Source organism: Gymnoscopelus braueri (assembly GCF_963280865.1).
Source record: "Gymnoscopelus braueri genome assembly, chromosome: 7".
NCBI classification, from domain to species: Eukaryota; Metazoa; Chordata; class Actinopteri; order Myctophiformes; family Myctophidae; genus Gymnoscopelus; species Gymnoscopelus braueri.
This window is the reverse complement of record NC_137608.1, coordinates 56,823,768-56,845,755: the sequence shown is the minus strand read 5'-3', so window position 1 is coordinate 56,845,755 and position 21,988 is coordinate 56,823,768. Positions and strand designations below refer to the sequence as shown.

Genomic DNA, 21,988 nt, shown 5'->3' with positions numbered 1-21,988 from the left:
GTGTGAATGTGAATGTGTGAGTGTGAGTGTGAGTGTGTGTGTTTTCGTTTTGAAGGTGTGTGTGAGGCAGAGAGTGTTCTTACAGAGTGAGTGTTGATGATCTCCTCTATGGAGATGTAGATCACAGGTTTACTCAGAGTCACCATGTCTGAGTATTCATCTACGTTAAACTTCTCCTCTGGCTCTGGAACATCACAGCATGCCTGGAAGAACAGCCTGCAAGACAATAGAACTATAAACATCTGGAAGAACAGCCTGTAAGACAATAGAACTATAAACACCTGGAAGAACAGCCTGTAAGACAATAGAACCATAAACATCTGGAAGAACAGCCTGTAAGACAATAGAACCATAAACATCTGGAAGAACAGCCTGCAAGACAATAGAACTATAAACATCTGGAAGAACAGCCTGTAAGACAATAGAACTATAAACACCTGGAAGAACAGCCTGTAAGACAATAGAACCATAAACATCTGGAAGAACAGCCTGTAAGACAATAGAACCATAAACATCTGGAAGAACAGCCTGCAAGACAATAGAACCATAAACATCTGGAAGAACAGCCTGCAAGACAATAGAACCATAAACATCTGGAAGAACAGTCTGCAAGACAATAGAACTATAAACATCTGGAAGAACAGCCTGTAAGACAATAGTTTCAGACGCAAAAAATAACAGGGATTATTTGAATGGAATATTTAGGAAAAGTCATGAAAGGGGAACTTCCTCAGAGCTTCATGAGAGAAGATAATCCACTTTAAGGTCTCAAAATCGGTCAGAATGGCTGCTTAGTCACGCAAGTGTTAATAAGCAACATTGTCATACTGACATACTTCTCTGCCAGTCCTGACTTCCTCACACGTCCTCCCATGGCACAACATTAACTAACATTAACACTAACATAACCTAACATTAACCTAACATTAACCTAACATTAACATTAACCTAACATTAACCTAACATTAACATTAACCTAACATTAACATTAACCTAACATTAACCTAACATTAGGCTGTAATGAGTTATCATAATGAGTGTCTTCCTGCCAGTAAGAAGATAAGACACAGGGGATTTTAAACCATTTAAACCGGGAACACATCTGTGTAACCACTTTAACCATTATTCTATACTTTAGCTATTCAAAAAATAGCAGATCTACAAGCTCATAGCGCGTAGATTGAAAAATCGTGGAAATGTTTGCACATATATATATATATGTATTCATATAAGAATATATCTATGTTTTTAAAGTTTTAAAGCGAACATTTGTAACTCAAATCTTTGCTTCGGGGGGGGGGGGGGTGCCTGGAACATATTTTGAGATGGGGGTCCGCGGCCAAATACATGTCATTTTGTAGAAAAAGTGTGTATATTTGTAGAATCCCCCCAGAAGCAAAGATCTGAGTAACAAACGTTTGCTTTAAAAAATAATATATTCAAAGATTTGCACAAATACAGATTACAAAAAAAAAAAGCAGATCTACAAGCTCATAGCGCGGCACTCGGTGCCACGCTATGAGCTTGTAGATCTGCTAGTTTTGAATAGCCAAAGTACACGATAACGGTTAAAGTGGTTAAAATCTAAAATGACAGATGCGTTCCCGGTCTTAATGGGTTAAACTCTGCCGCATCAGCAGACCTGATGTTCTCACTATGACAAAGGTTTAGTGTGTGTGTGTGTGTGTGTGTGTGTGTGTGTGTGTGTGTGTGTGTGTGTGTGTGTGTGTGTGTGTGTGTGCGTGTGCGTGTGCGCGTGTGTGTGTGTGTGTGTTTCCAGTAACGGTGACTCTAACCTCTCCAGTGAGCTCACTGAGGGACACAGTTTCTGGGAAAGAAAACTTTCTTGGCAAAAACAAACATTTTCTCACAAAGTCCATGTCTCCATGTCAGGCCCTGTCTGTCTGTCTCCATGTCAGGCCCTGCCTGTCTCCATGTCAGTCCATGTCTCCATGTGAGGCCCTGTCTGTCTCCATGTCAGTCCATGTCTCCATGTCAGGCCCTGTCTCCATGTCAGGCCCTGTCTCCATGTCAGTCCATGTCTCCATGTGAGGCCCTGTCTGTCTCCATGTCAGGCCCTGTCTCCATGTCAGTCCATGTCTCCATGTGAGGCCCTGTCTGTCTCCATGTCAGTCCATGTCTCCATGTCAGGCCCTGTCTCCATGTCAGTCCATGTCTCCATGTGAGGCCCTGTCTGTCTCCATGTCAGGCCCTGTCTCCATGTCAGGCCCTGTCTCCATGTCAGGCCCTGTCTGTCTCCATGTCAGGCCCTGCCTCCATGTCAGGCCCTGTCTGTCTCCATGTCAGTCCATGTCTCCATGTCAGTCCATGTCTCCATGTCAGGCCCTGTCTGTCTCCATGTCAGGCCCTGTCTCCATGTCAGGCCCTGTCTGTCTCCATGTCAGTCCATGTCTCCATGTCAGTCCATGTCTCCATGTCAGGCCCTGTCTGTCTCCATGTCAGTCCATGTCTCCATGTCAGGCCCTGTCTCCATGTCAGGCCCTGTCTCCATGTCAGGCCCTGTCTGTCTCCATGTCAGGCCCTGTCTCCATGTCAGGCCCTGTCTGTCTCCATGTCAGGCCCTGTCTGTCTCCATGTCAGTCCATGTCTCCATGTCAGTCCATGTCTCCATGTCAGGCCCTGTCTGTCTCCATGTCAGGCCCTGTCTCCATGTCAGGCCCTGTCTGTCTCCATGTCTCCATGTCAGGCCCTGTCTGTCTCCATGTCAGGCCCTGTCTCCATGTCAGGCCCTGTCTCCATGTCAGGCCCTGTCTGTCTCCATGTCAGGCCCTGTCTCCATGTCAGGCCCTGTCTCCATGTCAGGCCCTGTCTCCATGTCAGGCCCTGTCTCCATGTCAGGCCCTGTCTGTCTCCATGTCAGGCCCTGTCTGTCTCCATGTCAGGCCCTGTCTGTCTCCATGTCAGGCCCTGTCTGTCTCCATGTCAGGCCCTGCCAGTCTCCATGTCAGGCCCTGTCTCCATGTCAGGCCCTGTCTGTCTCCATGTCAGGCCCTGCCTGTCTCCATGTCAGGCCCTGTCTGTCTCCATGTCAGGCCCTGTCTGTCTCCATGTCAGGCCCTGCCTGTCTCCATGTCAGGCCCTGTCTCCATGTCAGGCCCTGTCTGTCTCCATGTCAGGCCCTGTCTCCATGTCAGGCCCTGTCTGTCTCCATGTCAGGCCCTGTCTGTCTCCATGTCAGGCCCTGTCTGTCTCCATGTCAGGTGGAAACCTTGTACGTCCAAAAGTGTAACTTTTCAGGAAATGGGGGGAAAAACAATAACCTGTGTTCCAATGGATCCAATGTAGTTAGTTTCATTGGTTCAATATTTATTAAAAAAAACACAGACACCCTTAACACTGACACTCTTGTACGACGAAGTATAGGACATTAATTTGTGGGTGGGCGGGAAAAATGGAGTTTAAAATATCTCTGCTGTCGTCCAAAATATAAACTTTACAGGAAATGAGGTACGGTGACTTTATACACCGTCAGATATTTATTATCAAGTTATTATGTGTCCTTATATTATCATCACTTTACCCACACACAGCTCAAGTGGAGTTAGGAGGTTTTGGACCAGTCATGTGGACAGTCGTTATAAAGTCGTTATGGAGTTAGGAGGTTTAGTCAGAAGCACATTTTAATACTTTTCATTGGTCCAATGAATTTCTCCCTCTTCATTTATTTGTCCATCCCTCCATCTCTCTCCCATCTCTGAGATCCATCCCTGAACTTGTGGTAGGTGTGTGTGATTGCGAACGCAGCGGAAGGAGGCGCGCCGAATGAAACCGTGGCACGGTACTATGAAACCGTGCTCGGCTTGTGTGTGTGCGTCTCCGTGTGTGTCTCTGTGTGCGTGCACTGCCTCAGCCCTTTGTGCAGCCAAGTAAATGTCCAATATAGACGTACCATACATCAAATGAAAGGCCTTTGAAAAAAGAACACACCTGTCAAGGTTGCGTTTAAGCCCGCCCCTTCCCCCGGAAGCCACGCCCCGGAGAAGGTTCCTAAAAACTCCCCATTGAAACCCCATGTTAAATGAAAAGTGCCCGAATCGCTCCGAAACTTTTTCTACCCCCCCTAAGTGGGGGTCTACGAACAAATACTCCGGCCTCGGATTTTGGCTCCGCCCCCCGGAAGTGGGTGAAACAGCCACTTCAAACACTTTGTTGAATTGTTCAAAAACATTCAAAGTTTTTTTTTTGTGAATTTGTATTTTTCTAAGATGCTCCTTTTAACGCAGATTTTTTTTGTATTTTTTATATATTTTTTTATTGGTTACTTTTTTTTAGATGATTTCTTTTCATTATCATTTAATTTTGTTGGCGTTCGCTTCCCGCGTTCGCGCGTCTTACTTGTATAGTAACTGGCTTGTGGTAGGTGTGTGTGTGTGTGTGTGTGTGTGTGTGCGCGTGCGTGCGTGTGTGTGTGTGCGCGCGCGTGCGTGTGTGTGATGTAGTACCTGAACTTGTGGTAGGTGGCAGTGATGTAGTGGTTCATGGGGGTCATGTGGGCGTTCTCTCCCTCAAACAGCTTGTTGGCGGCGGCGTGCTGCAGAACCTTGGCCACGGAGCCCAGGTTGCGGCGCTGGTCCGAGTGCAGCTGACCTCCGGCCGACATGTCGATGATGTCGAAGCCGTCCGGAGCCACGATGGCCGGGTTCATGTAGCGATAGTACAGCAGGTTCCCTACGATCTGTGGTACAACAACACACAGTGATAGTACAGCAGGTTCCCTACGATCTGTGGTACAACAACACACAGTGATAGTACAGCAGGTTCCCTACGATCTGTGGTACAACAACACACAGTGATAGTACAGCAGGTTCCCTACGATCTGTAGTACAACAACACACAGTGATAGTACAGCAGGTTCCCTACGATCTGTGGCACAACAACACACAGTGATAGTACAGCAGGTTCCCTACGATCTGTGGTACAACAACACACAGTGATAGTACAGCAGGTTCCCTACGATCTGTGGTACAACAACACACAGTGATAGTACAGCAGGTTCCCTACGATCTGTGGTACAACAACACACAGTGATAGTACAGCAGGTTCCCTACGATCTGTAGTACAACACACAGTGATAGTACAGCAGGTTCCCTACGATCTGTGGTACAACAACACACAGTGATAGTACAGCAGGTTCCCTACGATCTGTAGTACAACACACAGTGATAGTACAGCAGGTTCCCTACGATCTGTGGTACAACAACACACAGTGATAGTACAGCAGGTTCCCTACGATCTGTGGTACAACAACACACAGTGATAGTACAGCAGGTTCCCTACGATCTGTGGTACAACAACACACAGTGATAGTACAGCAGGTTCCCTACGATCTGTAGTACAACAACACACAGTGATAGTACAGCAGGTTCCCTACGATCTGTGGTACAACACACAGTGATAGTACAGCAGGTTCCCTACGATCTGTAGTACAACAACACACAGTGATAGTACAGCAGGTTCCCTACGATCTGTAGTACAACAACACACAGTGATAGTACAGCAGGTTCCCTACGATCTGTGGTACAACAACACACAGTGATAGTACAGCAGGTTCCCTACGATCTGTAGTACAACAACACACAGTGATAGTACAGCAGGTTCCCTACGATCTGTGGTACAACAACACACAGTGATAGTACAGCAGGTTCCCTACGATCTGTGGTACAACAACACACAGTGATAGTACAGCAGGTTCCCTACGATCTGTGGTACAACAACACACAGTGATAGTACAGCAGGTTCCCTACGATCTGTGGTACAACAACACACAGTGATAGTACAGCAGGTTCCCTACGATCTGTAGTACAACACACAGTGATAGTACAGCAGGTTCCCTACGATCTGTGGTACAACAACACACAGTGATAGTACAGCAGGTTCCCTACGATCTGTAGTACAACACACAGTGATAGTACAGCAGGTTCCCTACGATCTGTGGTACAACAACACACAGTGATAGTACAACAGGTTCCCTACGATCTGTAGTACAACAACACACAGTGATAGTACAGCAGGTTCCCTACGATCTGTGGTACAACAACACACAGTGATAGTACAGCAGGTTCCCTACGATCTGTAGTACAACACACAGTGATAGTACAGCAGGTTCCCTACGATCTGTGGTACAACAACACACAGTGATAGTACAGCAGGTTCCCTACGATCTGTAGTACAACACACAGTGATAGTACAGCAGGTTCCCTACGATCTGTGGTACAACAACACACAGTGATAGTACAGCAGGTTCCCTACGATCTGTGGTACAACAACACACAGTGATAGTACAGCAGGTTCCCTACGATCTGTGGTACAACAACACACAGTGATAGTACAGTAGGTTCCCTACGATCTGTGGTACAACAACACACAGTGATAGTACAGCAGGTTCCCTACGATCTGTGGTACAACAACACACAGTGATAGTACAGCAGGTTCCCTACGATCTGTAGTACAACAACACACAGTGATAGTACAGCAGGTTCCCTACGATCTGTGGTACAACAACACACAGTGATAGTACAGCAGGTTCCCTACGATCTGTAGTACAACAACACACAGTGATAGTACAGCAGGTTCCCTACGATCTGTAGTACAACAACACACAGTGGTAGTACAGCAGGTTCCCTACGATCTGTAGTACAACAACACACAGTGATAGTACAGCAGGTTCCCTACGATCTGTGGTACAACAACACACAGTGATAGTACAGCAGGTTCCCTACGATCTGTAGTACAACAACACACAGTGATAGTACAGCAGGTTCCCTACGATCTGTGGTACAACAACACACAGTGATAGTACAGCAGGTTCCCTACGATCTGTGGTACAACAACACACAGTGATAGTACAGCAGGTTCCCTACGATCTGTGGTACAACAACACACAGTGATAGTACAGCAGGTTCCCTACGATCTGTAGTACAACACACAGTGATAGTACAGCAGGTTCCCTACGATCTGTGGTACAACAACACACAGTGATAGTACAGCAGGTTCCCTACGATCTGTAGTACAACACACAGTGATAGTACAGCAGGTTCCCTACGATCTGTGGTACAACAACACACAGTGATAGTACAGCAGGTTCCCTACGATCTGTAGTACAACAACACACAGTGATAGTACAGCAGGTTCCCTACGATCTGTGGTACAACAACACACAGTGATAGTACAGCAGGTTCCCTACGATCTGTAGTACAACACACAGTGATAGTACAGCAGGTTCCCTACGATCTGTGGTACAACAACACACAGTGATAGTACAGCAGGTTCCCTACGATCTGTAGTACAACACACAGTGATAGTACAGCAGGTTCCCTACGATCTGTGGTACAACAACACACAGTGATAGTACAGCAGGTTCCCTACGATCTGTGGTACAACAACACACAGTGATAGTACAGCAGGTTCCCTACGATCTGTGGTACAACAACACACAGTGATAGTACAGTAGGTTCCCTACGATCTGTGGTACAACAACACACAGTGATAGTACAGCAGGTTCCCTACGATCTGTGGTACAACAACACACAGTGATAGTACAGCAGGTTCCCTACGATCTGTAGTACAACAACACACAGTGATAGTACAGCAGGTTCCCTACCATCTGTGGTACAACAACACACAGTGATAGTACAGCAGGTTCCCTACGATCTGTAGTACAACAACACACAGTGATAGTACAGCAGGTTCCCTACGATCTGTAGTACAACAACACACAGTGGTAGTACAGCAGGTTCCCTACGATCTGTAGTACAACAACACACAGTGATAGTACAGCAGGTTCCCTACGATCTGTGGTACAACAACACACAGTGATAGTACAGCAGGTTCCCTACGATCTGTAGTACAACAACACACAGTGGTAGTACAGCAGGTTCCCTACGATCTGTAGTACAACAACACACAGTGATAGTACAGCAGGTTCCCTACGATCTGTGGTACAACAACACACAGTGGTAGTACAGCAGGTTCCCTACGATCTGTGGTACAACAACACACAGTGGTAGTACAGCAGGTTCCCTACGATCTGTAGTACAACAACACACAGTGATAGTACAGCAGGTTCCCTACGATCTGTGGTACAACAACACACAGTGATAGTACAGCAGGTTCCCTACGATCTGTGGTACAACAACACACACTTACTATAGAATACAGAAGCCCTGACGTCACTCCCACTGAGTCACAGAAGTATCTATTTTTATTGAAAATTCCCATCGAGAATTCGAACGCAATTCTGTCAGGTAAGTTTACGATATTTGATAACGTCTGTGTTAGGAGACATTTTTTAATTTTATTTTCTAGGGATGCACCGAATGGAAAGTTCTTGGCCGAAACCGAATACTGAATATAGGAAACACTAATAAGTGTATCGAATAAACAAGATCCAATAAAACAAGAGCTCTTACAACTAATTGACAACAAGTAGGCCAGGCTAAGAGGAAGGGTCAGGGTAGTGTTTCCTGAAGAGGTGGCTTTTCAGCCTGCGGTGAAAGATGGGCAGTGATGGGCAGTGACTCGGCAAAACTTATAATCACTATGGGTCCATATTGAGATCAGTTATTTAAAACGTATATTTATTTATTGTGTAGAATTATTTATTTACAATTGTGTAGTAATAAAAGACAATATGTCACAAAACATTAGCATGTCATACAGTTGAATTATTGCAAATGAAAGAAATATGAATAAAAAAAAAGTAAACTAATATTGAATAGCCTAACAAAAGGCAATATAATGTCTGCAGTTGCATTATTGCACACAGTCAAAATGCATTAATAATATTAGGCCTGAACATGAATAAATCAAGCTGACTGTACCTTCAGCAGTTCATCTTCTGTAGCGTCTGGGAACTTCTCATGGAGACAGTTCTTCAGTACCTTGGCTATGTACCTCATACCATAGCTACACACACACACAGGCACACACACACACACACACACACACACACACACACACACACACACACACACACACACACACACACACACACACACACACACACACACACACACACACACACACACACACACACACACACACACACACACACACACACACACACACAGCATTATTGACATCTTAACACATATACTAGAATGAATTGGTGTGTGAATTGAAGAATCATTGCGTTCACCCTCCACTGCATTGTTAAACAACACCATCTAGTGGTACACAATGATCACTACCGTTTGGTCTGAGGTTCAATGTTCACCATTCATCTAACCTTTTCATTTCACAATGTAAAACCTTTTTACATTTTATTTGAGTATTTCCAATTTCCAATACTCTTACTTTTACTCCACTACATCTCGGTTCCAAATATTGTACTTTTACTCCACTGCAGTTATTTTCTAACTTTAGTTACTAGTTACTTTGCAGATATAAATTAATACATTATAAAACATACATTAACCACTTTAACACTATTTTATACATAGGCTATTTGAAAATAGCAGATCTACAAGAGCTTGTAGATCTGCTATTTAGTAACATTTTGAACACAGGCCTTTTACTTGCAACAGAGTATTTTTTTATATTGTGGTATTGCTACTTTTACTGAAGTAAAAATATCCGAGTACTTCTGCCACCACTGCAGAGAGAGGGTGCTGGAGGTCAGACTCACGGGATGTTCTCCAGGGAGGAGGTGATGGAGGTGAGCACCTTGTCTGTGGCGGAGCGCAGAGCCAGGCTGGAGGCCTCCAGTCTGAGGCGCACCTCCTCATGGGACATGGCCTGCTCCGGGGTCACCTCGTACGGGAGCTTACTGACAACACAAAAGGAGTAAAGAGTAAAGGAGTGTAAAACCCTACTCACTTTAAAAACTGCCCTAAAAAAAAAATTCCTAACTGGCCCCTGTCAAAGTCTTAACCTAACACCCCCCCCCCCCCCCCTCGAACTGTCTATTGTACATATTTCTTGTTTTTCATACAGTAACCTATAAGCTGATTGTATGACGTTCTGCATAGTAGCCTACTGTATATCTGTTTTCTTAAATGTCATCATGATTTGAGTGCGTGGGGATCTCATTTTAAATAAGCTAATGTGCTATCGTTTTTATCCCGCGATTTTTGTAACCCATTTTTTTCACCCGGTGCCAATTTCCTAAGTGATCCTGGGCGCTACACTCCCCTCACCAGCCTAGGGAGGCCAGGGCCGAGCTCATGCCTCCTTCAATGCATGAGAGCCAACTGACCTTCTTGTCACCTGACAGGGGAGAGTTTCCCCGGTAGGACGTAGCGCGTGGAAGGAACACGTTATTCCAACCAGTTCCTTTCCCCTCCATCAGGCGCCCCGGCTGTCATGGGGGAGGCGGTATAGTGACCAGGATTACTGCATGTTTTTTGTGAGGGTATTAACTACCCTAGGAGACACAGGGAGCACATGCAAACTCCACACAGAGTAGACCCTTTCACCAACCCCACCTAGGGTATGGGGGACCTTGTATTGATAACTGTACTTCCATGTACTTTTACCATGTCTTTCTAAATAAAGTATTCAATCAATCACAACACATGTTCAGAGGTCAGGGGTCACCTCGTAGGGAAGCTTACTGACAACACACCATCACAATCAGCTTTATATCGTCACATCACAGGTTTGTTTACAGGGTGTGAAACAGTGGGTGAAATACATTTTTGTGCAAGTTATATCGTTTTTGTTATTTCCATAAAAAAAAGACGGTGTGTGTGTGTGTGTGTGTGTGTGTGTGTGTGTGTGTGTGTGTGTGTGTGTACCTAGCCTCTCCCGTGTTGGTCTCCAGCTGGTTGACCCAGGCCTTGTAGACGTCCACAGGGCTGGTGTTGATGCCCAGGCTCTTGTCCTGCAGCAGCTCCTTCACCACGGGGGCCAGGAGGGTCCGCAGGGCGTTGTGGCCCCGGGCCCCCCGGTTGAAGCTCACCACCATCTTGATGACCGTGGGGTTCCCTGTCACGATGTCCTGGATCTGGTCCACCTTGGACCTGACGAACACGTGCACAGACGCACACGCACACGCACACACACACACACACACACACACACACACACACACACACACACACACAAGATTCTTTAAGGAATTATGTTTCCCGAAAAGAATCTCAGCCTTAAAATAATCCTCGGCAAAGACTGTTTTCAGGTTGTCTTCAACAACAACATTTAAACCATAAATGGCTTTCTTTTTGGTTTTGCCTGGCTTTAGACTGGAGCACACGTTGTCTTGAACACGCCTCCATGTTAAACGTGCATGTGCACGTTCTGGATCATGAACGCGCCTCTATGTTCAACGTGCAGTCGCAGGCAGGCTGGCTAAAAACCTGGTTTAAAAGGTTGTTTAAAGCCATCGATTACTTATTTTCCACACGGTAGGAACTACAGGCTTCTGTAGCAAACCAGGACTATACCTTTAATGTGTTGATACCGTACAGAAAAGGTAAGAATTGAGCCAATTGTCCAAAACACTTTAAACTCAGAGAGAGTTGTCTCGCTGCCCACAGCTGCAGTGAGTGCAGGGGGAGGGGCCACAGAGGGGTCTAGCGAGCGTAGGGGGAGGGGCCACAGAGGGGTCTAGCGAGCGTAGGGGGAGGGGCCACAGAGGGGTCTAGTAGTGATGTGCGGGTCGGGTTTTTTCATGACCCGCCCCGCCACGGAACCCAACCCGCCTCAACCCGCCCCGCTCACCCATATATAAATCTATGGCTCCACCCGCCCTGCGACCCGCGGTGGGAAAAAAAAGATAAACATCACCATAATAGCTCAGATTTATATAGCGCTCTTTTAAGTACCCAAAGTCGCTTTAAATGTCTACAGTAGCACAACATTGTCATGGGCTAAATAAACTTGGGCTAAATAAATGTTTTTTTGCGTGTGAGAGCGGCTGACCCGCTCACCTGCAGCCCGCATAATTGCCTCTGAAATCCTGACTCGACCCACCCGCGCCGCGGGTTGACCCGCGGGACCCGTGGGTTACGGGTCGGCCCGCTCATCACTAGGGTCTAGTGAGTGTGGGGGAGGGGCCACAGAGGGGTCTAGAGGGAGAGTAGAAGTCGGTTCATAATGAACCTTTAATCCTCTGAAATTGTCGGCTCTTTTCACATAAAGTAACAAGTAACGTGGTCATTAAAATGTCAGTAACTGCAACAGCGTTGCCAAAATACCAGAGAAATACATGGACGACTGTCTCTGTTCTGTGTGGACACGGTGCCTAAGAGTGTATGAATGGTACTGTAAGATGTTTTGGGTCTCACTTGATCTCCTCCTCCAGGGAGGTCTTGAAGAGCTTCAGCAGCAGGTACTCCTCTCTCTGGTTGGAGGCGTAGTTGTACAGAGTGAAGATCACTGTGTCCATGAACTTAGTGGACTTGTTCTGAGGCATCTGGAAGATCAGCTTGGCCAGGTAGGACGGGTTGGTCTGAGGGACACAGACAGAGAGAGAGAGAGACAGACACAGACACAGAGAGACATATTTCATCTGAAGGTGTTCACATCATCTGCACACAAACAGGAATGAAGGAGCAAAGGACCAGCCTGGAGGAAGAGACTGGAGAGAAAGGAGTTGCGTACAGTAGACTCTGTCTTTCATTTTGTCTCTTAAACTGTTCAATGTCTTTGGACTTGTATCCTGGATGGTTAACTATTTGACTGCCAGATCAATAGTATAATAGTGAACCACTGCTGCCAGCAAATCAGCCATTTCACTGTTACACACACAGGGTTGTCGTAGTAGAGGGGAAGAAAAAGAGTTGTGATCCTCCATTCAAGAGCTATGGCCGTTTCAATGAGGCTTGTTTTTCCGTAAAATAATAACCGCAAATAGCTGATCTACAAGCTCTTAATGCGTCGCAGACACATTGAGAGTTATTTTAGCTGTGCAGCATGATTCCATAGAAGACAAGCTGGCTTCTATGGAATCTAAATGACTGAAATCAGTCGTTGCAACTGAGAACTTTATTCCATGTGGTAGGACTATGCTGACCTGTAGTAGATAGAACAGGTGTTGGTAGAACTATGCTGACCTGTAGTAGATAGAACAGGTGTTGGTAGAACTATGCTGACCTGTAGTAGATAGAACAGGTGTTGGTAGAACTATGCTGACCTGTAGTAGATAGAACAGGTGTTGGTAGAACTATGCTGACCTGTAGTAGATAGAACAGGTGTTGGTAGGACTATGCTGACCTGTAGTAGATAGAACAGGTGTTGGTAGAACTATGCTGACCTGTAGTAGATAGAACAGGTGTTGGTAGAACTATGCTGACCTGCAGTAGATAGAACAGGTGTTGGTAGAACTATGCTGACCTGTAGTAGATAGAACAGGTGTTGGTAGAACTATGCTGACCTGTAGTAGATAGAACAGGTGTTGGTAGAACTATGCTGACCTGTAGTAGATCGAACAGGTGTTGGTAGAACTATGCTGACCTGTAGTAGATAGAACAGGTGTTGGTAGAACTATGCTGACCTGTAGTAGATAGAACAGGTGTTGGTAGGACTATGCTGACCTGCAGTAGATAGAACAGGTGTTGGTAGGCCTCCAGTTTCCTCCTCTTTCCTTTACTCAGACCTTTGAGGCCCAGACCTCCTCTTCCTCCTCCTGACTCCAGCTCCTCTCTGACCTTCTTGCTCTTCATCTTCTTACTGTGGGTCACCACGTCCTGTAGCACACACACACACACACACACACACACACACACACACACACACACACACACACACACACACACACACACACACATACACAGGTTTGCATTACTATACGAGCATTTCAGGATGCAGATTTTATGAATGACATTCTCATAAAACCTTTTCCATTTCTAACCGTAACCTAAGGCCAAAAATAGCTAATCTGTAAGCTCACAATGCGTTGCAGAGCAACGCATTGTGAGCTTGTAGATCGGCTATTTAACCAGTAGAGAGCCTACCTGCAGTGTAATTCTTTTCTTGACCAGTAGGGGGCCTACTTGCAGTGTAATTCTTTTCTTGACCAGTAGGGGGCCTACTTGCAGTGTAATTCTGTTCTTGACCAGTAGGGGGCCTACCTGCAGTGTGATTCTTTTCTTGACCAGTAGGGGGCCTACTTGCAGTGTAATTCTGTTCTTGACCAGTAGGGGGCCTACCTGCAGTGTAATTATGTTCTTGACCAGTAGAGGGCCTACCTGCAGTGTAATTCTGTTATTGACCAGTAGAGGGCCTACCTGTAATTCTGTTCTTGACCAGTAGAGGGCCTACCTGCAGTGTAATTCTGTTCTTGACCAGTAGAGGGCCTACCTGCAGTGTAATTCTGTTCTTGACCAGTAGAGGGCCTACCTGCAGTGTAATTCTGTTATTGACCAGTAGAGGGCCTACCTGCAGTGTAATTCTGTTCTTGACCAGTAGGAGGGCCTACCTGCAGTGTAATTCTGTTCTTGACCAGTAGAGGGCCTACCTGCAGTGTAATTCTGTTCTTGACCAGTAGGGGGCCTACCTGCAGTGTAATTCTGTTATTGACCAGTAGAGGGCCTACCTGCAGTGTAATTCTGTTATTGACCAGTAGAGGGCCTACCTGCAGTGTAATTCTGTTCTTGACCAGTAGGGGGCCTACCTGCAGTGTGATTCTTTTCTTGACCAGTAGAGGGCCTACCTGCAGTGTAATTCTGTTCTTGACCAGTAGGGGGCCTACCTGCAGTGTGATTCTTTTCTTGACCAGTAGAGGGCCTACCTGCAGTGTGATTCTTTTCTTGACCAGTAGGGGGCCTACTTGCAGTGTAATTCTGTTCTTGACCAGTAGAGGGCCTACTTGCAGTGTAATTCTGTTCTTGACCAGTAGAGGGCCTACCTGTAATTCTGTTCTTGACCAGTAGAGGGCCTACCTGTAATTCTGTTCTTGACCAGTAGAGGGCCTACCTGCAGTGTAATTCTGTTCTTGACCAGTAGAGGGCCTACCTGTAATTCTGTTATTGACCAGTAGAGGGCCTACCTGCAGTGTAATTCTGTTCTTGACCAGTAGAGGGCCTACCTGCAGTGTAATTCTGTTATTGACCAGTAGAGGGCCTACCTGCAGTGTAATTCTGTTCTTGACCAGTAGAGGGCCTACCTGCAGTGTAATTCTGTTCTTGACCAGTAGGAGGCCTACCTGCAGTGTAATTCTGTTCTTGACCAGTAGAGGGCCTACCTGCAGTGTGATTCTGTTCTTGACCAGTAGAGGGCCTACCTGCAGTGTAATTCTGTTCTTGACCAGTAGGCCTATCTTGATGTCCATCAGGTTCAGGTCTTTCTCCATCTGCTGATTGGAGCGGATCTTGGTGACCACTTCCTCCCGGAGCCGTGTCACTTCCTGTTCCTCCGTCAGGTCCAGGGGGCTCTGCTCCAGCAGGTGGACAAACTTACGGACCACCGACAGGGGGGGATCCTGAGCCCCCGCTGAGGCGCGCACACACACACACACACACACACACACACACACACACACACACACACACACACACACACACACACACACAAGTGAGATGTAAGACAATATGTCGTGTTTTTTTTACTGATTTTAACCCACTTAGACCTGACTCTGAACACCTATACGTTGTTATACATTTCAAGCCAGGAACACCTCTGTGTGTAGTTGTTGCTATATTCAGTATTTCAGGTTTTCAGAAAACTTAGAAAGCGTTTTTAAAATCGGCCTCAGGTCTAAATGTAAACCTTATTTTATACTTTTTATGTTACATAAAAATGGTCAAAATGTTCCAAAACTGTTTTGAAAAATAAAAAAATAAAAAAAAAAGTATGTTATCGTTACAGTACGAGGTCTTGTCACAACATGGATATTGAGGTATTTGGTGAACCATACGGCATATGGTGATATTTGTCCATATGGCCCAGCCCTAGGTGAGGTTGTCACTTGTCACAGCGTCACTTGTGTGATTTCTCCGCTAATGGCTGACGTAGAAATCCTTGCTAATAATACATGGACTCCAGTCTAATATTCTAGTGGAATTGAAACTCTCAAAAGATCAAAAAATACCTTAGATAATAGAAATAATGTATTTACAGCGCTGTAACAGGCACACATCAGTTTTTTTAAGCGAAACCTTTTAACTCAAATCTTTGCTTCTGGGGGATTCTAAAAATGTCTTTTGTAGAATCCTAAAATAAATCCTAAACAGTTTTTTGGAAAAAAAAACTTGTTGCTATATTATCACTGGTATCTCAAACTTTTTTCATGTCAAAGGACCCTCAAAATGATATGTATTTGGCCGCAGACCCCCATCTCAAAATGTCTTGTTCCAGGGACCACCCAGAAGCAAAGATTTGAGTTACAAATGTTCGCTTTAAACAAATATATACATTCAAGAACTTTCAAAAATAGCAGATCTACAAGCTCATAGCGTGGTATGAGTGTGTTCTCACTCAGTGTCCTGTAGTTTTCTCTGGCTTTGTTAGCCTTCAGGAAGGCCTGGATCTTCACAATGTCCTTCACCTGAACACGCACACGCACACACACACACACACACACACACACACACACACACACACACACACACACACACAATAAATACAATATTTAAGCATTAACACAAGAGGCAGTGCTATACATGACATGGGTATTAATGTCACAGAGTGCCATAGATCAACAGTGTTGTTGCATTGATACCACAGTAATACGTTTATTCCACAAAAACAAACACAGCTCATTCATGTATTCTCTTTATGGCTTCCTGGCTGGTCACCACCAGTCATCAAATATATCATTAAACCTAATGAGTTCAAAGCCAATAAATGTGACCAAGATGTCATTAATCTTTAGCAAGTATTAAACTATTGCTGGTTTCAACGTTATGTTGTTTCAGCTGAAATTATAACTTATTAGAATAACTCTCAGTTTATATTTCATATTTAGTGTATTTAATGACACAAGGACTCACATGATCTTTGAAGTACTGCTTCCTCTGGGTGAACGTACGTCTGGCCTTCCACATCTTCACCAAGGACTGGAGCTGAACCACAGAACATCAATACAATGAACAAAACACTCACACAATGCTTATAGAAATGATACATTAACAACACACTCACACAATGCTTATATAAATGATACACTAACACACTCACACAATGCTTATAGAAATGATACACTAACACACTCACACAATGCTTATAGAAATGATACACTAACACACTCACACAATGCTTATAGAAATGATACATTAACAACACACTCACACAATGCTTATAGAAATGATACATTAACACACTCACACAATGCTTATAGAAATGATACATTAACAACACACTCACACAATGCTTATAGAAATGATACATTAACACACTCACACAATGCTTATAGAAATGATACATTAACAACACACTCACACAATGCTTATAGAAATGATACATTAACACACTCACACAATGCTTATAGATATTACACTGATATTCATTAATATTGTTATATTGTTAACTTTAAAGTCTGTATGCGTTGCCTTTTATGTGTCTTTCTCTCCAGACAGACACACATCTCACCTTGACAACAGATCCCACATTGCTTTGTAGAACATTCATTCTGTCTTTGTAGATCTTCCTCTGTTTGCAGCCTTTCCAGCAGGCCTGGAAGAACATGCACAGAGAATTAAATAATACTAATATATCATTGACCTGTCAATTCTAGTGTTCTCATCTTGCTGCTGTCGGGCCATATTCTATAATCTCCATATTATTTATTTTCATTAATTAATGCCCTAAGAGTGTGACGCTAGAGAGAATAGCACAACTAGCTCACAAAGCATCACAATGCGACACGTTGTGAGTTGTAGATCTGTTATTTTTGCTGTGGTTTTTATACATATTGAACCAATGTAACAAGAGCTTGTGACTAAATAAGAACTACATTGGATCCATTGGAACACAGATTGCTTTGTTGTTGTATTCATACAGTACCACATGTAGCGTGTGTGTGTGTGTGTGTGTGTGTGTGTGTGTGTGTGTGTGTGTGTGTGTGTGTGTGTGTGTGTGTGTGTGTGTGTGTGTGTGTGTGTGTGTGTGTGTGTGTGTGTGTGTGTGTGTGTGTGTGTACCTGTAGCTTGACCACGTGGGGCTCTTGTTGCCGTAGAAACTCCATCCTGTGGGCGTGTGCCTTCCTCACCAGATGACCTCTGACCCTGGCCTGCAGCTGGGTGACCAGAGGCTCGTTGGCCAACCAGAGCTGCTTCCTGTTGAACTCTGAACTCACTCTGCTCACCACACTCTGACCATGGGGAAAAAAACACAAGATGGTGGATATTTAGACAGATAGAACATCCCGATTATAGCCTCTAGGGAGCAAAATGGTACACACATGGTACACACATGGTACACACATGGTACACAAATGGTACACACATGGTACACACATGGTACACAAATGGTACACAAATAGTGGGCGCCGTCTGATGGAAGATCTGGTGAACGTCCGATGTTTACTGGTGATAGATCTGTTTACTGGTGATAGATCTGTTTACTGGTGATAGATCTGTTTACTGGTGATAGATCTGTTTACTGGTGATAGATCTGGAGAGAGTGTGTTGCTGGCACAGAGAATTCAGCTGAATGAATGAAGGCTTTTTAACTTTTTCACCAGAAGAGTGGCTTTTTTTCACTTAATTTTACGTTTTGAGTCCCCAACCAAAAAGCACCTTCATTACAACTGTTTGGACTTCCGAGCACTACAGACCATGTCTTTTTTTTTCTCCTGGATTTGCTCTTTACTTTGCTCAGATGGGTGCTGTTGTGTTGGAACTATACCTGGATTTGCTCTTTGCTCAGGTGGGTGGAGTTGTGTTGGAACCCGTCCGGCTCCACCCAGCTTCCCTCTCCACTCTGGAGGTTGTAGAAATATTCATAGAACGTGTCCTTTATGCTGAGTCTCACCCACTCACTGTCACTGCTGTCTGAGAGAGAGACATAGAGAGACAGAGAGAGAGAGACATAGAGACACAGAGAGAGAGACAGAGAGAGACAGAGAGAGACATAGAGAGACAGAGAGAGACATAGAGAGACAGAGAGAGACAGACAGAGAGACAGAGAGAGACAGAGAGAGACATAGAGAGACAGAGAGACAGAGAGACATAGAGAGACAGAGAGAGAGACAGAGAGAGAGACATAGAGAGACAGAGAGAGAGACAGAGAGAGAGACAGAGAGAGACAGAGAGAGACATAGAGAGACAGAGAGAGACAGAGAGAGAGACAGAGAGAGACATAGAGAGACAGAGAGAGACATAGAGAGACAGAGAGAGAGACAGAGAGAGACAGAGAGAGACAGAGAGAGACAGAGAGACAGAGAGAGAGACAGAGAGAGAGACATAGAGAGACAGAGAGAGACAGAGAGAGAGAGGGTAAAAAAAACATGTTTTCCCCCCTTTTCTTCCAAACATGGAGGGCCCTTTCATGCTAAGGGGCCCCTGGGCACGGGCCAAACGTGCCCATATGGTAGATTCAGCCCTGTAGCTGACTCTGGGTCAGTTATATGTTACCTGTAATAGTGTTGGTTAGCTGACTCTGGGTCAGTTATATGTTACCTGTAATAGTGTTGGTTAACTGACTCTGGGTCAGTTATATGTTACCTGTAATAGTGTTGGTTAGCTGACTCTGGGTCAGTTATATGTTACCTGTAATAGTGTTGGTTAACTGACTCTGGGTCAGTTATATGTTACCTGTAATAGTGTTGGTTAACTGACTCTGGGTCAGTTCAGTCTGGTATGCAGTACCGCATTCGGCCAGCACTCCCCTCATGGCAGCGTTGGCGTTCTGCAGGGCCTGCAGTGTATTGTGGGAGTTTCCCTCTGACACCGCTCTGTTGATGTCCGCTAGCGCTGCGGACACTGTTAATAACACACACACGCACGCACGCACGCACACGCACACACAGTTTAATACAGTGGTTCTCAACAAAAATTTTTTGCTAAACAATTGTCAAAACACAAACAAGCTTTTAAAGACAATAAAACATTAATATTAATAAAGTAGGGTTCTGTGAGCGGGTGGTGCAGTGGTTAAGTTCCTGTCCGCCACCGTGGAGGTTGTGGGTTCGAATCCTTGACTAATCATGTTTTTTCAGGCATAGGAATCAGTGAGTCAGTTCAGTTATTGACACAGTGACACTGACTGTCATTTTGTACATAATAGTGCTGTTAACAAATGAAATAAAAACATTTAAGTGCATAATCTTAGGCTACAATATTAAACACATTAACATTCACATTACAATACTATTAACACAATGGTGGGCAGTGGAAACAACAGTAGTGTGCGTGTGTGTGTGTGTGTGTGTGTGTGTGTGTGTGTGTGTGTGCGTGTGTGTGTATGCGTGTGTGTGTGTGTGTGTGTGTGTGTGTGTGTGTGTGTGTGTGTGTGTGTGTGTGTGTGTATGCGTGTGTGTGTGTGTGTGTGTGTGTGTGTGTGTGTGTGTGTGTGTGTGTGTGTGTGTGTGTGTGTACATACATATAAGAGCCTCCTCCTCCTCCTGATTGGCTGTGTGAATGGCTTCCTGGATGTGGTCCAACCACAGCACAGCTGACTGGTCACCTGAGCTCTGCAATGACAGAGAAAAAAAATACAACATTTCACCCTCTGCTGGTCTCAGAGCAGTACTACACCACCACTGTACACATACAATGGTAAATGGTGCATTTATATCTTTGCCTTTATCCAAGGAGCGCGCGCGCACACACACACACACACACACACACATCTTTGAATATATATATATATTTTAAAGTGTTTGGAGAGATACAGTATGTCACGAGGACAACAATATATGTTTCTATTAGGACAGATTGAAAATAAATGTATACTTATACTTAAGTTTAACCACTTGAACGTTCACCAAAGAGATCTGCTATTTTTGGCAAAGAGATTGGGTGTTGATGGAAAAAGAAGTGCAGAGCAACTCAGGTCTGTTTTACTAAGTCTATATAGATGGGTCTAAGTGGTTAAACTGAAGTGATTATTGATACATTCCTAATATTATCAAAGCATTCTGCAGCACCCCTGGACTTGCGTCACGGCACCCTAGGGTGTCACGGCACCCACTTTGAGAAACCCTATGTCACGAACCGTAGTAAACATTTGGCCAAAAATACCAGCGGGCAACATTGGGCAATCTCACTGGGCAGACATTAAAGCACAGATGTGTAAATTAGAAACCGTTCCAAATGACTCACTGAATGACACAATAACTCCATAAACACACATATTGTTCATCTGACCCGTTTTGAACTTCAGTTCTCAGGCTATTTTCAGAGCTCTCCGCTGTGTGTGTGTGTGTGTGTGTGTGTGTGTGTGTGTGTGTGTGTGTGTGTGTGTGTGTGTGTGTGTGTGTGTGTGTGTGTGTGTGTGTGTGTGTGTGGGGGGGGGGGGGGGGTTTCCATCACTGCAGCCCCTCCAGGAAGGAAGTCACACAAAAACACTAAAAGCCCAGAATAAACACACTGACCACAACACAACACAGCACAGGATAAACACAGTCTGGAAAATAAAAACAAAGAGGGGGAGAAAAACTAAAGTGTGTTGTTGATTCTGCTTGCAATCAGTACATTTACATCAAATGACTGTGTCTGAAGAATCTTACTTCATCAATGCTAACTTTTATTTTCCTTTTTCAAATTGGCCTCATGGTGGCGCTGTAACAGCCCACTTAACTGAACCGTAGGCCGTACAATCAAAAACTGTCTTTCCACAAAACTCATTGGATCATGACACAGCTCCCCATGCAGGCCTCTGGCTGTGAACAGCTGATCACCGCTGGACCGACCGGCGAGGAACTGTCCACACACTCCCAGGAGGCGGAGGAAAACCCCAAAGCTTTCTAATCGGCCTCATGGTCAAGTCAAGTCTCCTTTATTTGTATACGTAGAACGGTTAAAAACAACAGGAGTTGATCCAGAGTTACTTCCAGTCAAGAGAAGACAACATCAATGACAACATCAATGGTGGCGCTACAGTATAACAGACCGATTCACGTTTTGCCCTATAACTGTTGAACCAT

General features: G+C 44.8%; 1 protein-coding gene across 2 annotated transcripts in view; it reads right to left on the bottom strand.

Annotated features, from left to right (window-relative positions):
- Positions 1–21,988, bottom strand: part of iqgap2 (IQ motif containing GTPase activating protein 2) — a 110,636-nt gene that overhangs the window by 14,996 nt on the left and 73,652 nt on the right. For both annotated transcript variants that reach the window (XM_080432293.1, XM_080432294.1), the window contains 15 exons: positions 20,443–20,533; positions 19,656–19,823; positions 18,748–18,893; positions 18,041–18,211; positions 17,491–17,574; positions 16,893–16,964; positions 16,378–16,447; positions 15,185–15,393; positions 13,497–13,649; positions 12,249–12,412; positions 10,758–10,982; positions 9,647–9,787; positions 8,841–8,925; positions 4,464–4,696; positions 84–216 (listed from right to left, as the gene is read on the bottom strand). In XM_080432293.1, the coding sequence (XP_080288419.1) occupies positions 84–216; positions 4,464–4,696; positions 8,841–8,925; positions 9,647–9,787; positions 10,758–10,982; positions 12,249–12,412; positions 13,497–13,649; positions 15,185–15,393; positions 16,378–16,447; positions 16,893–16,964; positions 17,491–17,574; positions 18,041–18,211; positions 18,748–18,893; positions 19,656–19,823; positions 20,443–20,533 (2,145 nt within the window). The remainder of the gene's footprint in view (positions 1–83; positions 217–4,463; positions 4,697–8,840; positions 8,926–9,646; positions 9,788–10,757; positions 10,983–12,248; positions 12,413–13,496; positions 13,650–15,184; positions 15,394–16,377; positions 16,448–16,892; positions 16,965–17,490; positions 17,575–18,040; positions 18,212–18,747; positions 18,894–19,655; positions 19,824–20,442; positions 20,534–21,988) is intronic.